This window comes from Scophthalmus maximus, chromosome 9, assembly GCF_022379125.1.
Source record: "Scophthalmus maximus strain ysfricsl-2021 chromosome 9, ASM2237912v1, whole genome shotgun sequence".
NCBI lineage: Eukaryota > Metazoa > Chordata > Actinopteri > Pleuronectiformes > Scophthalmidae > Scophthalmus > Scophthalmus maximus.
The window spans coordinates 20314295-20335879 of NC_061523.1; the positions used below are offsets into that span (position 1 = coordinate 20314295).

At 43.7% G+C, this 21585-nt stretch overlaps 1 protein-coding gene and 1 long non-coding RNA gene across 8 annotated transcripts in view; one reads left to right on the forward strand and one right to left on the reverse strand.

The window, feature by feature from the left end:
• The window catches only part of LOC118319912, a 68559-nt gene that overhangs the window by 32480 nt on the left and 14494 nt on the right, over positions 1 to 21585 (forward strand). The window lies entirely within an intron of this gene.
• On the reverse strand, positions 189 to 19948 carry gpm6aa (glycoprotein M6Aa). The gene is made up of 7 exons (XM_035650622.2): positions 19490 to 19948; positions 7781 to 7973; positions 6919 to 7075; positions 5658 to 5811; positions 4470 to 4546; positions 3726 to 3791; positions 189 to 2357 (listed from the first exon to the last, which is right to left on the reverse strand). Exons 1-7 carry the CDS (start codon positions 19524 to 19526, stop codon positions 2205 to 2207), a joined length of 837 nt encoding a protein of 278 aa, XP_035506515.1. The 5' UTR covers positions 19527 to 19948; the 3' UTR covers positions 189 to 2204.

The window sequence follows — 21585 nt, forward strand, 5'->3', positions numbered from 1 at the left end:
CCATCTTCCTACCGGCAAATCGTGGCCCGAAAATATTTCACCTGATAATTAATAAAAGTGAAGTATATTTGATTGACCACATAATTAATAACGTTGAAGTATTGTCTCATTCAGTAGCTGTTACAAGTTGTGCAGTATAATACCACCAGTCGGACGAATCGACACCAAAACAAATATTTGACACAAGGGACGTCAAGTACTTATTAACAAGTACACAAGTGAGTTTTATTTATGCAAGCAAATTTGATCATACAGGTCAAATAAGCCACCTCAAGCTGTTGGCACATGAATGTACAAAACGGATTTGATTTAAAGCCTGCTACTACAAGCATTCGTAGTGAAAGTACAAAAGACTAATACGAGGAAAAAGCTGAGAGCGTTTTTTTCTTTTCTTTTTTCAGATCATTACAGAGTTAGCGATGCTGGGATTAGTTTTAAGACATGGTTGAGAGCTCATCACAAACTAAAACAGACACAACTCAAAGACTACAGTCTCTAATATCAGTAGCATAACGCGGTAAGCGTGGGGGGGGGGGTTAGTACTGCACATATAAACAAAGGGCTGATCCAGCAAGACAGTCATAATCGTCAAAATAAAGAAGTGAAGTAAAGTAACTTTTGAGTCAATAAGACTATATCAATGCATGTCCATGCCACGAAAAACATCTAAATTCACAGTCTTTACTAACAGTACAGTTATCCAACTTTGAGTTGAACACCAATGCGCTTACATCTAGAGAGAGAGAGCACAGAAATGGTCAAATAAGTGAATGAAACTAGCTTTCAGAAATACTGACAGAATCAACTTTGCCAGCCGATGAACTGACAGACCACTGTTTGTAGTTGTATGGCACCAGGATGTGTAAGCAACACAGTTACTGTCATGAACAAAATCACTGTGACACACACTTTTTCTGACATCTGACAATCCCACCAACGAGTGCCATCACACCAACGACGTTTTACGCCGGGGTTTCTTCTTTTTCCGGTTGAGACTGATAAGATGCAGAGTGGACTGACCTACAGTGATCTCTTCTCCTTCCCCCCCCTGAATTTTCCTTAAATGTCAGTGCTTAACATATAGGTATGTTTTGATATATCAGTATTTACAGTGCAGAGTTCTGCAAAAAACAGGAGTTTAGTATTTATAAAGTTCCACTTTTAATAATAATAAAAAAAAGTCCTTATGAAACCATGTTTGCATGTGCTTTTGTGGCTTGTGATTCAAAGACAATGGAATCATTCGCAGTCCTAAAATATATTTAAATGGCAGGATTATCATAAAATAAACCCTAATTTTCTATTTAATTCACTAATCCCATCTTTGATATCTATCAACGTCATAGTTTCCTGTTTAACAGGCTTGGCACATCTAGCAAATGTTTGTTTTATTCTAATGATTTGGTATTTGTGTCGTCTTACTGTACTGTGTAACTTCGAATAGAAAAAAAACAGATTGAATTACTTTCACGTGAAAGTGCTTTTCATCCCTGGGAATACTGGTACGACAAAGGTTTTTACGCTGCTTCCTAGTTGCGTTGTGAGATTAAAAATATTTTCAAAACTAACCACCCGTTCACATACAGTACATAGTTCTCGAAGATGAAATCTCCACACACACACACGGCATGAGAAATGTGCTTGAAAACCCTTTAAAAGCCCCTGTTGACCCCCTCAGAAATCAGCAAAAAATAAATTAATGCATGAGAGCAAAATGACACTTAGCATCAGATAAAAACGTAAAGAAAAATAAAACAATTATATGCAAATTATTCAAAGTAAAAAAAAATAAAAAATAAAAAAAGGAGAAATACTACTGCTATTTCTAATTCTACAAACTACACTATAACCACTATTAGCATTAAACAACTTTGTATTCAAGAATAATATAACTGCCATAACAATAATCGTAACACCATCCATGAGAGAGGTAAAGGGGCTTTTTTTTTTTTTTTCATCTGAAATGCTGTTTGTGACCGGGGAGGTTTGAGTGACGTTTCCCCCCCAGACCACATTGTCATATGACGCACCAGTGACATCAGCGGTGGTGAGGGCCCTAGGCGCCATCCGCCCCCCCTCGGGAGGGGATGGTAGAGAGAGAGAGATAGAGACAGAGAGGGAGAGACCGAGATAGATAGAGAGAGGGAGGCAGGGGAGGGGGGGTTGGGGGGTCGGAGTGGCAGGGCCAGGCCTCACGCTGGTCTTTATGTGTAGGCGTTGAGACGCTCCTTGGAGCGGGTGGAGTGGATGTCGTGAAGCTCCTGCTCCTCCTTCGACTTGATGTCCTCGTACTTCTGCATCCGGCAGGCGTCCTTCACGTAGGCCCAGTTGGCTGACAGCACCATCAGGTAGTGGATCTGTCGGGAAAAAATTGACCGGAACAAAAACACATTTCTCTGATTTGCTCAAACAACTTTTAATCGTGAAACACTTCTGCTTTCAGGCTAAAATCCAACATAGTTTAATCACTGTAACAGCTCAATGAAATTAGTTTCTCAGCTTCGTTATCTTGTGTGGAGGCAAATGCACATTTGCATTAATCTGAAATAAAATGAATAGATGGATAGAAGCTTGTCTGTGAAGACTGGCCCTTTAAATTAAAGCCTGCATTTACAAACCCATGTGCTCATCCACACACACACACACAGAAACACACACACACACACACACACACACACACACACACATGCAAACACACACACTCATACATACGTACTACAATAAAATAATCTAAACATTATAAACCCCATTTACTGCCCCCCCTCCTTTTACTCCATTGTTGTGTTTGTCTAGTTCCCTCCCTTTTTTGTTTGCAATTGTATTGCACTATAATAACAATTTAAAAAATGATTTAAAGAGAGAAAAGATTGCTCCTCCAGTGGTCCAGCAGGTGGCAGCATCCTGCTAAATGTGGTCTTGCACTTGTTACCATGGCAGCTGTGGTTATAATGGATGCATTGTGCTTTAATGACTGGTGTTGTAACACAGCTTCTCTTTTCACACCGAGTGACAGTTTGAGGACTTGTCTTTGTTTGTGAAACGGCCTGAAAATGTGACTGAGATTCCAGCTCTGCAAATACAAACACTATTTTCTTTGTCTTTCAGTTTTACTTTCCTCTGGGTCTGGTGCATTTATTTATTTTTTTCAGAACTGATTGAGTGTCTGACTCTGACGCAGCTCATTATTGGGATGAAAGAATTTTTTTTTCCGCCAATAGCTGAAAAAAAACTAACGAGGTGGTGGAAAATTCTCCTGCCACATTTTGCATCATCACGCCTGACTGTAGGAACCCTCTCTCTCCGTTTCTCAGAAAATGGCTCCTCACAAATTACTGAGTGATGTTTTGGAACAATTTCTGAGCCTTTCTTCTCCCTGTTTCCATGACAACACATTGACATGTCTGGCGCCTCCGACAGAGGGAGGGAGACACAAACCCTGTCTTTTCCACTGCGCCAAAATGCCTCCCCATCCTATCTGCAGCTATTCTCTCCCAGGCGAACGCGACACGGGCCAAGTACGAAGCAGCCACAACAAAGGGCAGCTATTTTCCCAGCTACAGTATCGCCCATCAATAATCTCCTTTTTTTCCCCCAGAAATCGGTCGATTCCTACCTCTGCAGAAATGATCTGCTTACAATGAAGTGGAAACAGTCCTTGTGACACTGCGGTATAGTTCCTGCAAACATGTGCATGTTTTAACAGATATTTTTGACAGGTGTCTCACCATGGCGATCACAGCAGCTCCTGCTCCAGCGAGGGCACAGATGAACAGGTGGAAAGTCATGTCAAGCTGTAGCAAAAAGAACAACACAGCGAATATTATACTCTTCACACTGCTCTCAGCGGACGTCACTGTCAATCAAACCACACTCAGTTCATTCTGTTTTACCGCCATGAAACCCATGTGTCTGATTAGGAACAATACACGTACATATTTATCGATTGTTGGAAATCGTTATCGTTGCTTATATCACTTACTTTTGTCAGTGTGATGTATTATGCTGGTTTTCAAGAGGCCTTTTGAATTTTGCATGTAAGCAAAAATTCACTGTCAGCATTTTGCTGGTTATTGCAGTCGGTGCAGATTCTGTTTACATGGTGCTACTCAGGTTATTCATTAATTGAATACACATGCTATATGTCATTCAACTCCGAGCTAATAGGCATACAGATAATTTACATCTATGTAGTACATCCAAGGTTTTCCGTTTGCCTTTGAACAGCTCCAGCAGAGCAGCTGTGTAAAGTGCCTTGCTCACTGGCATTGTGGCAATGGTTTGGTGGCTGTTAACAGCCTTAGATCTTCTCAGAGAGTATTACTTGTTCACCTTTGCCACTGTTTCAACTGTCCAGTAAAGATGTGTAAAAGATTTTGCTCACGTTAGAAACCCACCTAGAACAAATGTATTGGCCTTGGAAAAAACAATCTATGCTGATTATTGACGTTGCTCGATTGCTTCTGCCTTACCTCGTTGGATTCACACATCTTGTAGAACTTCTCTGATCCAGCACACACGGTTTTCGCATCAGCGATTGGCACGATGCCTGAAAGAAGTTAGATTAAGTATCAGTGTGGAGTGCCCTGCAATAAATAATCAGACAGAAAACAGCCAACAGCAAATTGAAAAAAAATAAAGTGGCAAGCCTTCCTATGTACCGACAGACGTCTTTGATATAGTTTTAATGGACGCCGACATCGGAGGCCTTTAATGTCAATGTGGCAACACAAATAGTTGTTGACACGCAGGCAGTATAAATGGCTGCTGCTGGCTAATGGACGGGAAGAGGTGGCACTGATTAAAAATAATGAGCCCGCCATATAAGCTGGTGATGTCATGGACTTTTATGAACCAGCTAAATATGATGTTATTTTGGATCATAAAATTTTACAGGACAATAATTTTGGGAGAAAAATAGGGAGCACCACCGTCAAATTGGATCCTTTATGGTTCCTCATTTCGAAAGCGGCTTATTTAATAGATTAACTTCTATGTATACATAAAATGAAATAAATTAAGTGTGAAATGCTGTATTTCATAGTTTATTAGATCTGGAGAGAGTGGGAGATTTGTTTTACGCTGTATGTTGATTATCAGTTTGTTTGTTTGCAGGATTACTCAAAAAGTTGTGGATGGATTTGCATGAATATTCTTTATCAAAGATAGACCGTGGCCATGGTAACAGGTGATGCAAATTTTGGAGGGAACCAGATCTGGATCCAGCAATTGTTTGAAAGATTCTTCACCAGTGCGAGATAAGGACAGACTTGACATTTTGAATCATATCTTCACAAATACATAACATTTTTATTATATTTTTTTGCAAATATGTACGTATGTTGCTTGGAGATGGGTGAAACAGGAGACTGCTCAGCCTTGGCCGAGGTCTGCGCTCTCCGAGTGCTCCGGTTAACGTTGATATTTACATGATCGATCCACAATTTAAGTGGATATTTTTGCAGAAACACTACGGAAAATACCTGATAAATAAACTTTATATTCTGCAAGGCGAGTTCAGAAAGAACAACATCTCCAAGTCGTTAAGACGGTGCAGCAACATTGATTTTTTTTTTTCCCCGGGGGCCATAGAGATCAGAGCAACTGAGATGTGAATAGTGGGAAGAGAAAAGAAATGGAGACAGAATATCCATCCTTACCGTACTGGCGTGGGTCCAGGCAGAGTGTGGCCCCCTCCAGCACGGTAGCGTTTTGGCAAATGTTCCAGATGTTGAAGTATATGAAGACGGGGAGGGAGGTGAAAGCGGTCACTCCGAGCCAAGCCAGCATGAAGATGTAAGTCAGCATGATGAACTGAAGGAGCAACAAAAGGCAAACGGGTCACGTTTAGGTACTGTGTCTGTTAATAGTTCAAATGTAAGATTATCGATTTTTAAAATTAAAAGGATCAGGGATTGGACTGATGTTTTCTGTATCCTGATGCACTAGTACAGCTCAAGGTGATCTGTTCCAGGTCTTGAGGGGAATCTGTGATCATTTAAGTTACGAGGTTTTCCCAGGCCACTACTCTGCTCCATGACACACTTACCCACTTCTGTCAGCTGCTCCTATTTGTAGTTTGCATGTTTCCACGGGCGCCAGATTAACCCACACTAACCTAATGAACTCCATCACATCACAAAACAGCAAAGCGAGGTTTAGATCCTCTGCCTCCATATGGAGCTTCAGAGTGGCTGAGCAATTATATTCCAGCGATAGTCTCGTTAGGATGCTTTCAGCTCCCTGATATGCTCCATATGAGAGATAACCCTAATTTCTTATTTTTTTATTGTCGTCGGCTGTATAATAACATTATTTTGAGTAATGTTTTTAATAAAAAAAAATTCAGAGCACTTCAGTTGTAAATCTTTGCAAATCACCACTTAGAGCAAAGAACCATTGCTGCCATGCCTGTTTATTAGCAATGTTAACTTGACAACTATACGGAACACATGAAATGAATAATCCCTAATATTTGAAGACCATTTACTCGAAGTGAATATAAATTCAACCCATACCATGATTTGCTCTACATCCTGTTTAATCCATATCAGATTAACAGAGATGTGTCACTACGGCTGCACCCATATGTTTTCATTTGAAAACAAAACGACCTCCGCCCAGACGAGCGCTTTTAGCTCCGTATCAGTATTAATCCCCATCCACACAAACACACCTGACTGCAAAATGTGTCCTGCAGAAACCTTCACCTACTCAACCCTTTTTCAAGGGAAACTCCCTGGGAAACTACCCTGACATTTAGACTGTTTTGTGACCAAGTGATTCCTGAAAAGGGCAGCAGCAGCAGCAGCAGCAGCAGCAGTAGTAATCACACATAGATGTGGTATGTCACTAAACAGGAGGTGCAACACAACCGAGATCTAGGGCTAAATTTGACATGCGCCAAAATGTGAGTCATACCCAAGCGCTGACGCAGCGTCCGCAGGTGGTGATCTTGAAGTCTCCATACAGGTCTTTGATGGCCCCACTGGTGAAGAAGCCCTCCACCATCAGCAGGATGCCGTAGACGAAGAAGGCCGAGGCGATGCCGTAGATCACATACTTGATGATGTCAATCCTGGGGAAGGAAGAGAGAACCGCTGAAAATGTGCACAGAAAAAACCTTGGGTGCGGTCGAATTGGTCTAGGAGGTGTCCGAGATCTGGGAGAATTTGATCGGCATTCATGAGAAGAGCTGTTTGGTTTCTCTGAATGCGAAGGAAAGGAGCTTCAATGCTTCCTTTCTTATCTCCTTTAGCAAAGGGTACGCTAGACTTTCCTGTCTGCGGCAGCGATGTTTAACGTGGCGAGCAATGCACGAACGTAAACGATTCAATCCAAAATTGAAATAGAACGCAAATAACATCCGCCATCGGATAATGACGCAGTACAGTGAAAGTCGAGTCGGATTCTCTGAGCACCGCTGTTGGCTTTTCCCAAGTCCCATGGTCCTCTTTACAACTTTCCTTGACCTCAGGACGTTTTCCATTGAGGTCGAGGAATAGTAGGTAGGAAAAGACGATAGGGAGGGACAATCCGAATCCACCACCAAAAATAAAACCAGACTTATGCATGCCTTTGTGAAACTGCCACGGGATGGATGGATTAAATGTAATTCTTACCTTTTGCTTTAGAAACCTAGATAATACAGTTCGTATATTGATCGAAACAAAAGTCAAAGAAATTTAGAGTCGGCCAATATCCAATTCCTGTGGGTCGATCCCGTTTTCTTCAACAACCACACCGACACAACGCAAAGTCAGTCTGCACCTTTACCACTCACATGGTGAACACGTCCAGTGCATCCACGGGGCTCCGCATCACCTCGAAGTAGTTCTGGAGAATGGTGACGGTGCCGGACAGGGCCTCGTGTCCGCAGCCGCAGAACAGAGCCACGCCGGCGTACAGCAGGATGGTGGCTATGAGGGATGGGTAGGGAATCCCGCCCAGGCATTTGATGCAGCACTCAAGGCATCCTGAACACACAAGAGATGCAACTGTTAGTCATCAAAGACGGAAAAGGAAAGTCTTTTTGAGAGGTTTGAATAATTCAACGCAACTTTGCCAATGGCCGAATGCATTTGCATGTCGTACAGTACGCTGCAGTCGCCATTTGCTTTTTAGAGAATCTCCGACAATCAGACCAGGGCCGGGAGGCAGCCGTGCAAACAACTTGATAAAGTAGCGGCAGCACATTGTCTCCCTGATAAATGAGCAGTCGACATTCTTTTATGCATAAGGTATTTTAAAGCCACCAGGAAGCGCGAGATATTTAACGGCCACTTCTGCTTTATCGTAGACTCACACTTTTTCCCCAATCGTGGTTCACGCACCGCGTTTGTTGTGTCGGTGGCTCAGCCCTACAGAGGATGCTGACATTTAATTCGGCACTTAAAAAAATAAACCCAGCCTGAGCTCTACATAGTAATCCTGACCTTTGACCCTTATTCTTCTTTGCCCCTGCTTCTTTTCCTCCCCGGGGCCCCTTAAGGTGACTAATCACCGCTCAGTTCTAACTTCAATCTCCTGTCACACGGATTGCTCACAGAGAAGCTGAGTCTGTAAATACTCCTGCACGCAAGTGTGGCTGTATGAATCGCTCAGATTTACGAGTCTCCATCTTATCTGTGTGTGTGTGTGTGTGTGTTATGGGGGCACTGAGTCGGTCATTTCTCAGAGTAGCGGCAGCAGAAGTGGAATTTATTTCCTGTGGAGGCACGGAACATAACCAGACTTTATGGGGTCTCGCAGTGCATTGCAGTATATTAACCACAGAGACACATGTTTTTTTCAGGAAGTGAAAAGCCGATTCTAAATCAATTTGCAACGCCTCATCTGGAGCTGTATCGCCATGGAGGGCAGCCCGCTAAATGTGCATAGCTGTCTGAATCAATACACTCGTGTGAGACCTGCTAAAAGTAATTGCATGTTCATAAAACAAGAATATTCCTCTTGATCGGGTGCGATCACGATCATGGCCCATGATTAAATGCATCCGCACTCGGAGAGGCTCTATGACAGTTTTCATTGTCGGTTATTGAGATGATGAAAGATTTCTGGGGTTGTTTTGCGAGGTCGTTTTCGGCACCATCTCTTTTATGGTTTATCTCGTTGTCTTCGCCTGCGTTACAAAGCAGGAGTCAGAGCAAATATCCCTCCTCCTCCCCCTCCTCGGCACTTTGCTATTGACTCTGATCTAGACCTGAGTGGAATACCAAGTAGCTGCTCCGCCTGTGCAGAGCACTCAAATGCTCGCCGCAGCTCCAACCCGAGCCCAGACTCGCGTAGATTAGCTGCATCCTCGCTGATGTAATCCAGTGCCAGACTGTAGAACGGTCTGCTCTGCCCTCCGACTTCATTCTAAACCTATTTAGTCCATTAAAGGTTTGCTGAGAATGAACACAGCTTTTCCCACTTACAATCTTCTCTGGTCAGAATCGGATTTAACAGTCAAATGTTATCAGCGCCTGTTGGTCATGCTTTTAGCATCTGTCCAGTTAGTTGGTGAGTTGTGCAGAGTTCAAAATGTGCCCAGTTTAGGAACAAATGGATGGTTTGAACAGGACGTACATGTCTGCAGAGGTGGGGTTTCTGTAGACTTCCAACCAAAAGGCTTCCCCGTCCATCAGAGAAACCAGCCTGTCATGACATGTCAAACCGGGGGAATCGCCTTCCTTGCACCATCTGTTTGCTGTTCACAACGTTTCTATCATCACGGCCTTGGTGTTTCTCCAACAGTCGTACCAGCCGTACCAGCCCACGGGAGTGGGACATCACCTGCAGGAGGAGGCGTCAAGTTTCAGGGGAACACTTCGCCTTTTTGGTGCCTTTTTAGACCCTCAGGTACTTCCAGTGACACCCTGACACCCACGGAACATCCGCAGGGGGTTTCACACCAATTCACACCTTAATTCATGTCGCTCTGACAAAGCTGCAGCCAGGACTCTCGGCCTCTCACCCAGTACAACTTGACTTGACCTCTCTGCACCGTTGTTACTTGTGGATAGGCCCCCCTATAAGCCCTATATGAATTTGTTGCTGTTGATCAAAGGTTGATTTATGGTATAAATTGCTTGTGATTTAACAGTGGGTCTTGTCTATGGTGTTTTTATTTGACACTTTTCAAGTTTTGAAAACCATAAGAAGATACATGGTACTGAACCTTCGCTCACGCTTCTCTCCGGAGCGTTTTGTGTTGGTCCCTGAGCCTCTCTTCTGATTGGCTGACCGCTTTTTTTCTGTTGCGACATCACAGAACTACAGCAATTCCGACGGCTTGTTGACCGGCACAGTTTTCTCTCTCACTCGCTACGTTGTTTTCTAATCAAATAAGACACGGATCTCACTTTACTCACTCAAAGAAAAGCAATATCTCTTGGAGGTGCCTTTTATCCAGGCCCGTTGAGGATACAGTTTGTGGGAAAACAAACTTGTGTCCTGTCTTGATGCTTTTAAATCAAGCTGGTTAAATAGGCTAGTTATAGCTTAGTGGGTTACACCACAAAGGTCGGGGTTCTATTCCTGGTCATCCCAGTGAGGGCCCTTAGGCAAGGCAGTTCTGCGAACACGGAGGACAAAAAAAAAGAAGAAGTTTAACCTTTCCTAGTGGTGTTGTGTGGCTTTCCCTGCCAAAAACATGTCAGCCGGCAATGGCCTCTGAGATTTATGTAACTGCAAATTCCTTTGTACTACGGATTTCATATTTTTTTATGTTTTACCTCCGGATGCTCGTGGGGGGAAAAAAGTAGAGCACAAAATGGCTGCCATTAAATAATTTGCCAGGGTTGTAAAATCCTGCCTCGGACTATTAAAACCTTTGTGCAGTGCTCGGTCGACTCTAATACACCTTCTGTTTTAACGCGGGGCCTGTTCTCAGTTTGAATGCCCCCGCTAAGAGAGAAAGTGATTCTGTCACCGTCTCCTCCCGCAGACTCATTATCCTGAGTTACCTTATCGTTTCAGGAAGCCGGCAGTGACAGGGCTTATTGATGCGAGGGTGTTTACTGACAAGATGAGAGTGACAGAGAAGCCAGTCGCGTCGTTCCCTCACGCTCTGGGTCAGTGTGCCTGTTGAAGTCAGAGTCGGAACGAACTGTCCAATCGTCGGGAATTACTCCCCGAGTCGGACGAGTGGACGTGGGTGGATGATTAGAGTGATTTGCCTTTAGTGGCTTTGTACTTTTGCCTGTCAAAACTGTTGGGAAAAACGTCATAAAACAACCCGTATTATTGTAATTTTCCCTCAATTGTTTTCATACCTAATCTCAAAGTTGGCCCTTTTGTTGAGTGAGGATTTAAAAAACCACAATCAAAACACTAAGTACAGAAATGATAGAGGAAGCAAATTACAAATTCACACAGTGAGAAAAAGGCCTTCACTTTTTGAAAAGAAGAAAACAAATGTGTTTATTGGTTTCTTTTTGAATCCACCTTTGAGACATTCTGGTTAATTTTGGTGCTGCAGACATTTGGAGATTTTCACTTTACATCAAGTGGGGATGAGCAGCAATGTTAATGATTTATGTCCTGGCCTCAATCAAGGTTTATTGCCTCTGCATTATTTACATTTCTGCACACACATTCAACCATGGCTGGACCTGGCGTCTTTTGCGACCCCTTCATTTCAAATCTATTTGACTTCTTAAAAACTTTTATGGCAGCGGTCGTAGAAAGGAACCCGGAGTCGTCTCCGCTTATTATAAATCCAATCAACAGACCTGAGCTACAACAAAGTAAGTGTCTCGTACGCATATCGACTGAACGAGAAGAGAGCGTTTCCATGGAGACAGTTCAAGATGAAGTCGCTGGGGTAAGATGGGAGAACTGGGGAGTAGTTGTAACGGGAGTGATGTTTTATGATGAGTAAAAATCAAAAGACCACGTCGGGTTAACATTAGTACTAAATATTGAGTCCAACATAATAGTTGAACATAAAAAATGAATCAGACTGTATTGTAAAGGAGTTAAACACTCTATCAATCTAATCTGAGCGAGCACAATTGCGTCTGTAGACCTTGCCACAGTGTCTTTGTGGTGTTTTGAGGATATTTGATCAGACCCGATTTGTTTTTCTCTCGCTCTGTAATCACGTGTTGTGTCCCCGCCGCTGCGTTCAACGCCACCTCCTCCCACGCACCAACCCCATCCTCTCATTTCCTCTCTGCAACTCCTCATTGATCTTAACTGACTGCCGGATCGAACCGGTGAGAGATGGCGAAACGGGGGCGCGAAAGAAACCGACTCGGGCGAGCTGCTGGATGCTTGATCCATAATTCAGAGGCGGCACAGAGCAGCGGAGCACAAGCCTCTCGCGTTCATTATTCATGCCTTCTGCTTAGCCCAACATTACCTGCCATGAAAATAAAAAGGTCCCCTGCTTGATGAGGAGCTCCAAATATCTGAATCGGTCATGCTCGCAGATGTCATTCTACTTGTCTTTTGAAGCCCCCCCACTGACGGGTCAGTCAAGTGGGGAATCTGGCCTAATTGACTTTGGCTGATTTGAATGGACCAGTGGACAAACACTCATGGGAAACCTTACGCACTGAGGACACAGTATGAACTTGTTCTATTTTAGATATTTGAAGTTATTGTTTAATGGCAAAATAGGCCAGTTGCTTGATATTTCTTCAGATGATTACAGGTTGAAGGCTAAACCCTGCGCACCAAAGGTTCTTGAACATAAAAAAATCTTTCAAAATTAAAGATTTGAAAATGTTTTCCCCCAAGCAACTCTCATATTTAGAGGCGCTCTGCTTCACTGTGTTGTTTTTCCTCAAGGAAACAAAAAACAACGAGTTTCTTCCCATTGGCTGTTAAGGAAATATATGTTCACCTATCAAAAGCTGAAAATCTGGCAACACAATGATTAGTCTCAATGAATTTTGAACAAAGAGATGGGTTTTAATTATTTCATCCTCTGGACAAAAAAAAACCTCTGTTTAAAAAAACAAAGAAAAAAATGAAAACGGAAGTGAAGCCAACACGATTCCAAACACTGCGGTCCAATCAACAGACGGCGTCTCCCTAATACAAAGAGAAAGGATGACCCCCCTCCCAAGGCCCCTCCTGCCTCCTACTTCTCCTCCATCTGTCAGTGTCATGTCCGACAGGCAAAAGGGACGCGCACACACACACACACACACACACACACACACACGCTTAGACTCTCACTGACCCAGTCAACATTCGCATGAGGGATGAGGTTATCCTCGATTGATGCTTAGAGGTAAACGACATCTTTCAAAGAAAACTTGGCTCGAACATCCGGCAGACAGTCGGAGTTAACTAACCGAAGATGCGCTGCCCTCGTTCGGACACTAATGAGTTCAATATCGTTGCGTCCATATTGACAGGTCTTTAAGCATCATTTTTCCAACCCTCGCTAAAGTTTCCCACATTTTTTAAATTAAAAAATGTTGCTTACGTGTTTCGCGGACTCACAGCAGGTCCAGTCTGTTATGTAATGATTTAACCATTCAATATACTTATTAACCACCTTCTTAGCTTACTTTTTTCTATCTTACTGCATATGTTAACGAGATTTTGTCAATGGAGAGACACCTATTTTTACGCCAACATATTTAAACATTTCAAAGAAACCACCAGAAATGCTCTTCTTGCAGATTTACCCCTCAAACTGTAACTCTAATGGTTCATGTCAAAGGTGAAAGTAATATTTTTCTGTATATAGTCTTATCCACTGCAGGACGATAACTCAATTGCACATGTCCTTTGGTTTCTTTGACAAATATTCGATATTCTGTGGTGGAGGCTTCATTTCATTGTTTTAATTAGCATATTCAGTTGTTATCAGTGGCAGATACTTTCCCTCCTAAACGTGAAATCTTGGTAACGCGCAACAAATGAGGTTCACACACTTTGCAAAATCACCTCGATCATTTTTGTGCGTCATCTGGGTCAACGCACGCCGGACAAAGTGAGAGACGTGGACAGAAGCGAGACATTAGGAATATGTAAAAGGTGGGCCGTGGACAGCAGCCCTCCCACACAGATGTTTGAACTGGGATGGACTGTCAGCATCTGGTCTTCAGAGCAGGCGGATTAGAGTACACACTTCAGGTCAAAAGCATCTTGTGTATACCTCCAACATTTCTTTATCGCCAGGGAATAATGCTGATCCGGACACTGAAGTTCTACAAGTCTTGGCACGAAAACAGATTTGAAACTGAGTATCTATTTATGTACCAAGACACATTTCTTCAAAATGACAAAGAACATTTATTTATTTTATTTATTTTATCTGAATTATATGTGAAATTGTAAAAGTCCCAGTTCCACATCAGTCATCAAATTAACAATGGGCTGATTCCAATTGATGCTTTTTAAAGATGATATTGGCCCGTAATGATTGCGCGCCTCTGTTGGCACGTCCTTAAAAACATCACGTACAGTAGGAGTGTTAAGCTTTGCTTTCGATGCCGATATAGCCGGAGAGGAAATTAATAGATGCGGCACTTGAGGAGGAAACGAGCAAAATTGAATAATTGGATGTCTACAGCGATAGACATACAACCAGACTCTGTTTTTTTTGCGTATTCAACACTACAGTAGGTTCCCCGTTGGTGGAGGAGTCTTGTATGGGGGATGGGGTGGCGGCAGAGAGCCTGGTCCTAGAGAGGGAGTGGGAGAAAGGGGGAGAGGGAGATCTCAGTGGGGGATGGTGCGTCTGTGTCAGCCTGAGAGTAATGGGCGTATACGTGTCTCGTTGCTTTCCTATATTTAATGCGAAGCCCCCCCCCCCCCTGAAGCGAGCAGGTTTTTTTCCAGCTCCTGCACGCCCCCCCCCCCCCCCCCCCCCCCACCCCCCACCCCATCTCCTCCGCGCATGTTTAATCAACCAGTATGGTTGCCATGTCAACCGCAGCGCAAAATCTGCGAATAGGCCGGGTACTTCAGAGCCGTGACCCACTTACTGTATGTCAACAAATTCAGTGGGACAATGGTGAATGGGACGCACCACACAGATAGCCCCTCCGGGCAAAGGGGAGCGTTACAGGCCAGGTCCAAGAGCTCAGCCCAGCGATTTCCTCCCTTTATTTTGTTTGGCCGAGCGATGCTGATGGAGGCCGAGCGGAGGCCTGCGTGACCGCGGAGCAGGGACGTGTCTTTTGTCTGGGCAGAATTCACTTACTCTCAGGGAACTTAAGGGGCGAATGTCAAAAAACTCCAGAGCGGGGACCAGGGCTGTTCTCTTCGCTCTGCGTTTGTACACTTCACAGTATGAGCAGCCAACACCGGGACGTTCCGGGATGTACGTCAAAATGATCTTTAAAATTGCCTGTCTTCAGTGTCTGTTTCAATCTGCGTAGCTGCATTCATCCCAAATACACTCTACCCACGAATAGAAGTCATGTTTAAGTTACATTTTTGAACTCGCTTTACCTGTCTCTGTCTTTGACACAACCATTAGAGAACCGTTAGGAAATGCTCTCGCGTGTTCATTGAGTTCCTAGAATTGAAATTAAACAATGCAAATCAACCTTGGCAGAACTGTACGACTACAATTTGAAGAACCGATCGCTGTAAGGACACAGATCTTTGTGGAATATGGTCTTCCATATTGGACACCTGTTATCTCATACCCCCCCAAAAAATCTATTCCAGTGAGTCATCGTCCCCGTGTGGACAAAACAGTCAGAAGTTCTCCAGTTATAGCCCCGACGAAGAACAATTGGTGGAACTCCCCAGACTTCTGCTTGGCTCGGGCGAATTAGGATTCAGAACAATGAGGCGGAGAGAGAGAGAGAGAGAGAGAGAGAGGGAAACGGGGAAAGAGAGAGAGAGAGAGAGAGAGAAAGAAAAACGAGGGGATAGACAGAGGAAAGAGAGAGGTTGTGTTCTGTAGCTTCACCAGAAGTCACCGCGCCACATTTTGAGGCCATCATGGGACACAAACTCTCCCATTGATTCATTTACCAGTTTAATTAACTAGGCTCAGAGGCTCTTTAACAGGCAACATCATCAGAATGACAGGAAAACTCAATTTGCCAGTTGTGCTGTATATTTGCACACCAGCGTATTAGTCAAACTGCATTTCACATTGAAGAATCTGCCAAATCTGTCAGGATCACGTTGACTGAAGGAGCTGAAAATTCAAATGCATGAGCCAAAAAATTCAATTTTTCTTTATTTCCTGTAATCTGATTTGAAAAATAATATTGCGTTGTATGAAAATTGACCAAAAAATACCAAGCGTAGCAGCTCTGATCTGACAGAAGGGCGGTGGAGCCTTGCAGAGTAGATTCTTGGCTCGGGAAAAGCTAACAGTTGGGCCATTCTCAGGTTTTCTCTCCTTTTTTTTTCTCTTTTTTTTTTTCCAGTCGGCACTAATCAGCAGAACCAACGTGAACTTCGTCTCCAGAATATCTAAACTACTCTTTAGCACGTGCCCATCCTGTGCAGAACTCCCAACCGTGGTCACAGTAGTGAGAAAACTGCCTTGTGAACCGCTGGGTGTTGCCCGCGGGCCCATTCGGTACGTGGTGGGGTGCACGGCTCCATTTGGCCAGCAGCCGAAGTGAACTGTGCCCGCCTGGCGCGTCTGACGCATTATCAGAAGATTTGCACCTCCATAATTTGAAGACAGAAGGGCATTAGCATGGCATGAGTGCACTCACTGACACCGTGCACCTCCTCTGAGGTTGAAGTACACGGTTATTTACAATTTAGCCGTTATGGATTATGGTTGTTGTTTTTTTTTTTTTACACATGTTCAGTCGGTAAAACTGAACTGCTCCTCTGGGAATGTCGTACATTTGTGATGGATGGTAAAGATGGTACCCAGTTGACATTAAAAGCCTTGATAAAACGCAGCTGCCTCCTCCGTGAGAAAACACTGTTGCTTGACATTCAGAAGCCCTTTAAAATGGTTATGGCCTCGCAGGAATATTGTTAAATTGCTTGAATTTCAAATCGTTTTTTGCTATGAGCAAACGTTTCCGTTGAATGTTCAGCGCTTCAGTGTCTGAGTTAATCTTTGATTGGCCGCCGCTCGTTCTGTGACGGCTTCACGGCAACAGAAATCATTGTTTGACTTGTACGCTGCACTATACAAAAATGAAGGGTGTGTTTAATGTTCCTCCCGCTTCATCAGAACAATCGTGTCAATCATCACGTTGTCCTCCGTAAAGCGGAGCTGTCAGTTTGATAAAAGTGAGCCCTGAGTTCCTTTGATCAAATCCATGGATCTCCTGAAATATTGTGTCGAATCTTATGTCTGTAAATCCACTAACAGCACTCATGCTTCACCCGCAGGGAAAACTTGAACAGGAAATCGTCATTCCCGAAGTATTTCAATGGGGTTTGGGCTGTTTTACAAATTCAGTGAAATAATAGTACAGAAATGTCAAAAGTTGTAATGTTACCCTGCGCTATGTTGCGGTCACATCAGACAATCAACTACTTCAAAAAAACAGTTGAAAATCCTTTCATGTAAGTAACCTTACAGAACAAATCAAATTTTTCCTCACACATGGGCAGTGATTCATGTTGCCATGTCACCATGGTGACCACAGGGCTGAGGGAGGCTGTCAGTGAGCAGGTCCAGGTTGAACGTTATAGCTTCCAAGGTAACAGGTTGTTCATTTCCTTCTTTCTTTTTAACAAACTCTATTGGGTTCATTGGGGAAGTTAACCGACGTATTAAGCTGCAAATGTCAGCATCAATCACGGAATATGTGGCAACCTTTTTTTTTTTTTTACATTAATGCATTATATATTTTATCCTGGACTCCTTTTCCCTGTTTAAGACCTTTAAGTTCCACTTCGCATCCTTTCTTTCCAACTGCGAGTAACACAGAAAAACAATTACGTCACCTGCAAAAAATAAATAAATAAATCCCGTTGCGCTGTAGCGTCTCTGAAATGGCTTGTGCTGAGCAACTATGACGGAACACTAAATCATAGTCAATGTAAACCCGCCGTTCTGTTTGCACATTTTTACAATCTTTTCACATATTCAGAAGAATAGGCCAAACTTAGCTTGCAGTATAGGAGTGCACACTATGTCTTCACAAACACAAATACACTTCATCCACGTAAGTGGACATGGCATGCAGAAATGTATGCACGGCTTGCATGGCTGCATCTTTCAGTCGGGTGAGCATTTGTGTCCGTGGCCAAGGATGACAGATTCTTCCTTTCCGAATAGGATCGTCCCAGTGCACACCTAGTAATGGCGACCAAGAGGTTTTGGATCAAAATCTGTTTTCAGGCTTTTTGTCAGTGGCACGGGATGTATGTTCATGTGAACAGCACCCTCAGGTCCCTTTAACCAACAGGCAACGAGATATGATCTCTGCATTGCATTGCTAACATGTCATTCAACCAGGCAACAAGTATTCTCTTCTCTCTCTATCCAAGATGATGATGCCTCCTAAGTTTTCTTTCTCGCACCTCATCAATCTCTAACTTGATTCATGACTCTCCGTCTCTTCGCTCCCCACACTCAACGACACGGGGCAAACTATTCCTGTGTATGCCGAAATGTCATCATCATCAGGAGGCGTGGGCAAAGAAAAAGAATAGATAATGACTACACTCGGGCCGGTGCCATGGCAACTGTCTCAGCACATGTATGTGCCTGCGAGGAGTGCTCGGCTGCAGAGCCAGAGACAGGTGGTGGTGGGGTGGGGTGGGGTGGGGTGGGGGGGCACACAAACATGTTGATAGCCGTGCATGACACATGAAGTAAAATCTGAGAGGGAGGCGGGGACACATTTGTTTTTCGCCATGACAACGGCATCCTCTTCGTCTCTGTTCATGTGTCATTTTGGGGATGACTTCAGCGATAACAAGCCTATTCCGAATGTTGCAGTCCGCCTAGTAAACACAAGCACACCATCTCCCTCCCTCGCTTGTGTGGCTCCCAACACTGCACTGAATCATTCATGCTGAGAAAAGGTGATGTGGGGGGGGGGGGGGGGGGGGGGGGTGAAGTATAAATAGCGATCCCACTTTGAACAAAGCAAACACTGCCTCTCTGAAGTGAGCGAAAGAAATCCCTGCTCCACGCGAAATGTCGCAAAGCGGCCGGGTCTTCTGGGTATTTTTTTTTTTTGTGGGGGGGGGGCACAAAGGACAGAACCTGGGACCTGATGGATTCATGAGTGCAGGAGCTTCGGTTTTGGTTCCTCACTCTTCATGTCTCTCTCTCTGTGTCACTGTGACAGGCATGAAAACCTTATCACACAAACAAAAGACCGTCTGAAGCAGCTCACACCCCCTCAGACTATACCCAAACTGCACACACACACACACACACACACACACACACACACACACACACACACACAGACACCATGCACTCCACCGTGGAGTGCTGATACTCAATGGACAAAGGAATTACCACAAACAGCTGCTCCCCTATTCAGAAAGGGAGAGGCTCACATTTAGTGCAGTTGTCTCTGCGGAGGTAGCACTGACACACTGACAAGACCACCCGTGTCACATTCACTATAGTTATTCTTACCTTTCTGGGTCTGCCCCTCGTCCATGTCCTCTTCCATTGTGAAGATGCTGTTTTTAGAGCAGCGAGAGCTGTGTGAAGGAAAGAATGTGTTGCAGGTTCACGGCCGTATTATTTTTCAGGGGTATTCCACCAAGCACTTCTGCCTTTGAACTCTTCCGCTCTCTCTAGATGTCCCCACTGAACGTCCAGATTGTCTGTCAGCTGTGGTTTCTGTCAAGCGTCCGGATGATGCGAGGGATCACTGGGTGTTTGTGGTGCTGTCCATCGCAAGCTGCCGTGGCAAGTGCTGAAAAACCTCCTTGGTCCCTGGTGGAGGAGGAGGAGGAGGATGGGGAGGAGGAGGATGGGGAGGAGGAGGAGGAGGAGGAGGAGGGGGGTGGGGGGGCTGGATGGAACAGAGGGTGGTCTCTATGTTTGGCAGGAAAGCCGATGTGCGACGGAGGGGTGTGCGGCTGAAAGAGGCAGGTGTGTGGAAAATGTGGAGTTAAAACACTGAGCGCAGCAGTGAAATATGCACTCTGGTGAATCTAGATCTTCTGACTGTGTCCCGTTTAGGAAAGGGGTGTTCACGAGTGCACGCTACCTTTCCTAACCCAACCCACCCTGAACATCCCCGGCTCTCAGACAGAATGGTTGAGCCCGACAACCCCCCCCCCCGGCCGGCAGCAGCTCCACTGCATTAACTGAACCTTTCCTTAAATAAAGGGGGGGGGGGGGGGGGGAGACATCTGATTTCAAAATGGGATTCTCCTAATCTTGTTAGTCATACAGATTCAATTATACGATCACCGAGGAGGTGTCACTGGATTCTCATCATGCAGATTGCATGATGGGAACACTGTTATGTGTGTGTGTTTTTGGTGAATTTAAGATTCAATCTAAAGGATGATGTGGTCGTCATTGGGTTGAGCTGAAACTCTTTGACAGCCAGTGGGTTAATCCTTTTTTCTTTTTTTTTAATTGCCGAAAAGTTTGATGCATATTCATTTGGTCATTGGGAAACTGCAAACATCTGAAGGTTTCTACTTACTCTCTTCAAAACCACGTCAGTCATTGGAGTTACAGACGATTCTCATATTTTCAAGATGATAAAAAGCTGTTTTAGTCATTACTTTCATTTGGCGCGTGTAAGTTAGATCTAAGTCTATTATAACTGACTTGGTCTTTGGTTTTTACAGCATGAAAATTTAGTTATTCACCAATTTGAAGAGGGTTTTTTGATTCCTCTTCTCTTGACAATATTGATTATATTGGGCTTCAAGTTATCCGTGAAAGAGCCTTATGTATCTGAGTTTCATCTGCTTAGCTATGGTGGTCAATGTTGTTCTTCTGTAAATCTGTAGGCATTGAACAGAGGAGGTCTGAGAATTGATCCCTGGGGTACTCCACATGTTGTAGCCACTATATCAGATATCAGACTATATCTCTCTCTCTCTATATATAGATATATCTATATATATATAGATATATATATGTCTATATATATCTATATATATAGATATATATACCTATATCTATATCTATATATATAGATATATAATATGCCAATACCAACAACAACACCAACAACATAACTCTGGCCTTCTGAATGAAACCTGAGATCCAGTAAAACCATACTTTGTATTTGAAAACGTCAGTATTCTGTCGTATGTCTTTTTAAAACTTCAGTACTGTGGTGAACTTCGAAGCCTCTGGAAACAATTCTCGCAATCATTTTAGCTAATGAGCCATTGCTGAGTAAAAATCAATGCGATGGCATGAAAACAATTCCATAATATGAAATGCATCATTTGTCAATGTTTTGCTCTCTGAAATGCGTGAGGGATGAAGATAGATAGATAGATGGAAGACCAGTGAGGTACATTAAACTGCTGATGGGATGAAAATGCACATGTATGAAGAAAATGTGACTTGACTTGGAAGTACAGACAGATGGAGGAATGGATGGATGGACAATCAGACAGGTGGATTATTAAACTTTAATGATCCCTGAGGGGAAAATTGAGCTTCTGCTGCAGCAGAGAACTCGGAATGCGCCAGGAAGGAGGCAAGTGAAGGAGCTCTGAGAATGATACAAGTCAACACGTTGACTGAAA

What these genes read in the sequence shown, in the direction of transcription:
- gpm6aa (XM_035650622.2), bottom strand. Translation starts at nt 19,526, where the DNA reads ATGGAAGAGGACATGGACGAGGGGCAGACCCAGAAAG. An exon ending in AGATGTGTGAATCCAACGAG is followed by an intron (nt 3,792 to 4,469) that starts GTAAGGCAGAAG and finishes TTTTTGCTACAG; the next exon opens with CTTGACATGACTTTCCACCT. An exon ending in GAGCTGCTGTGATCGCCATG is followed by an intron (nt 2,358 to 3,725) that starts GTGAGACACCTG and finishes TTTTCCCGACAG; the next exon opens with ATCCACTACCTGATGGTGCT.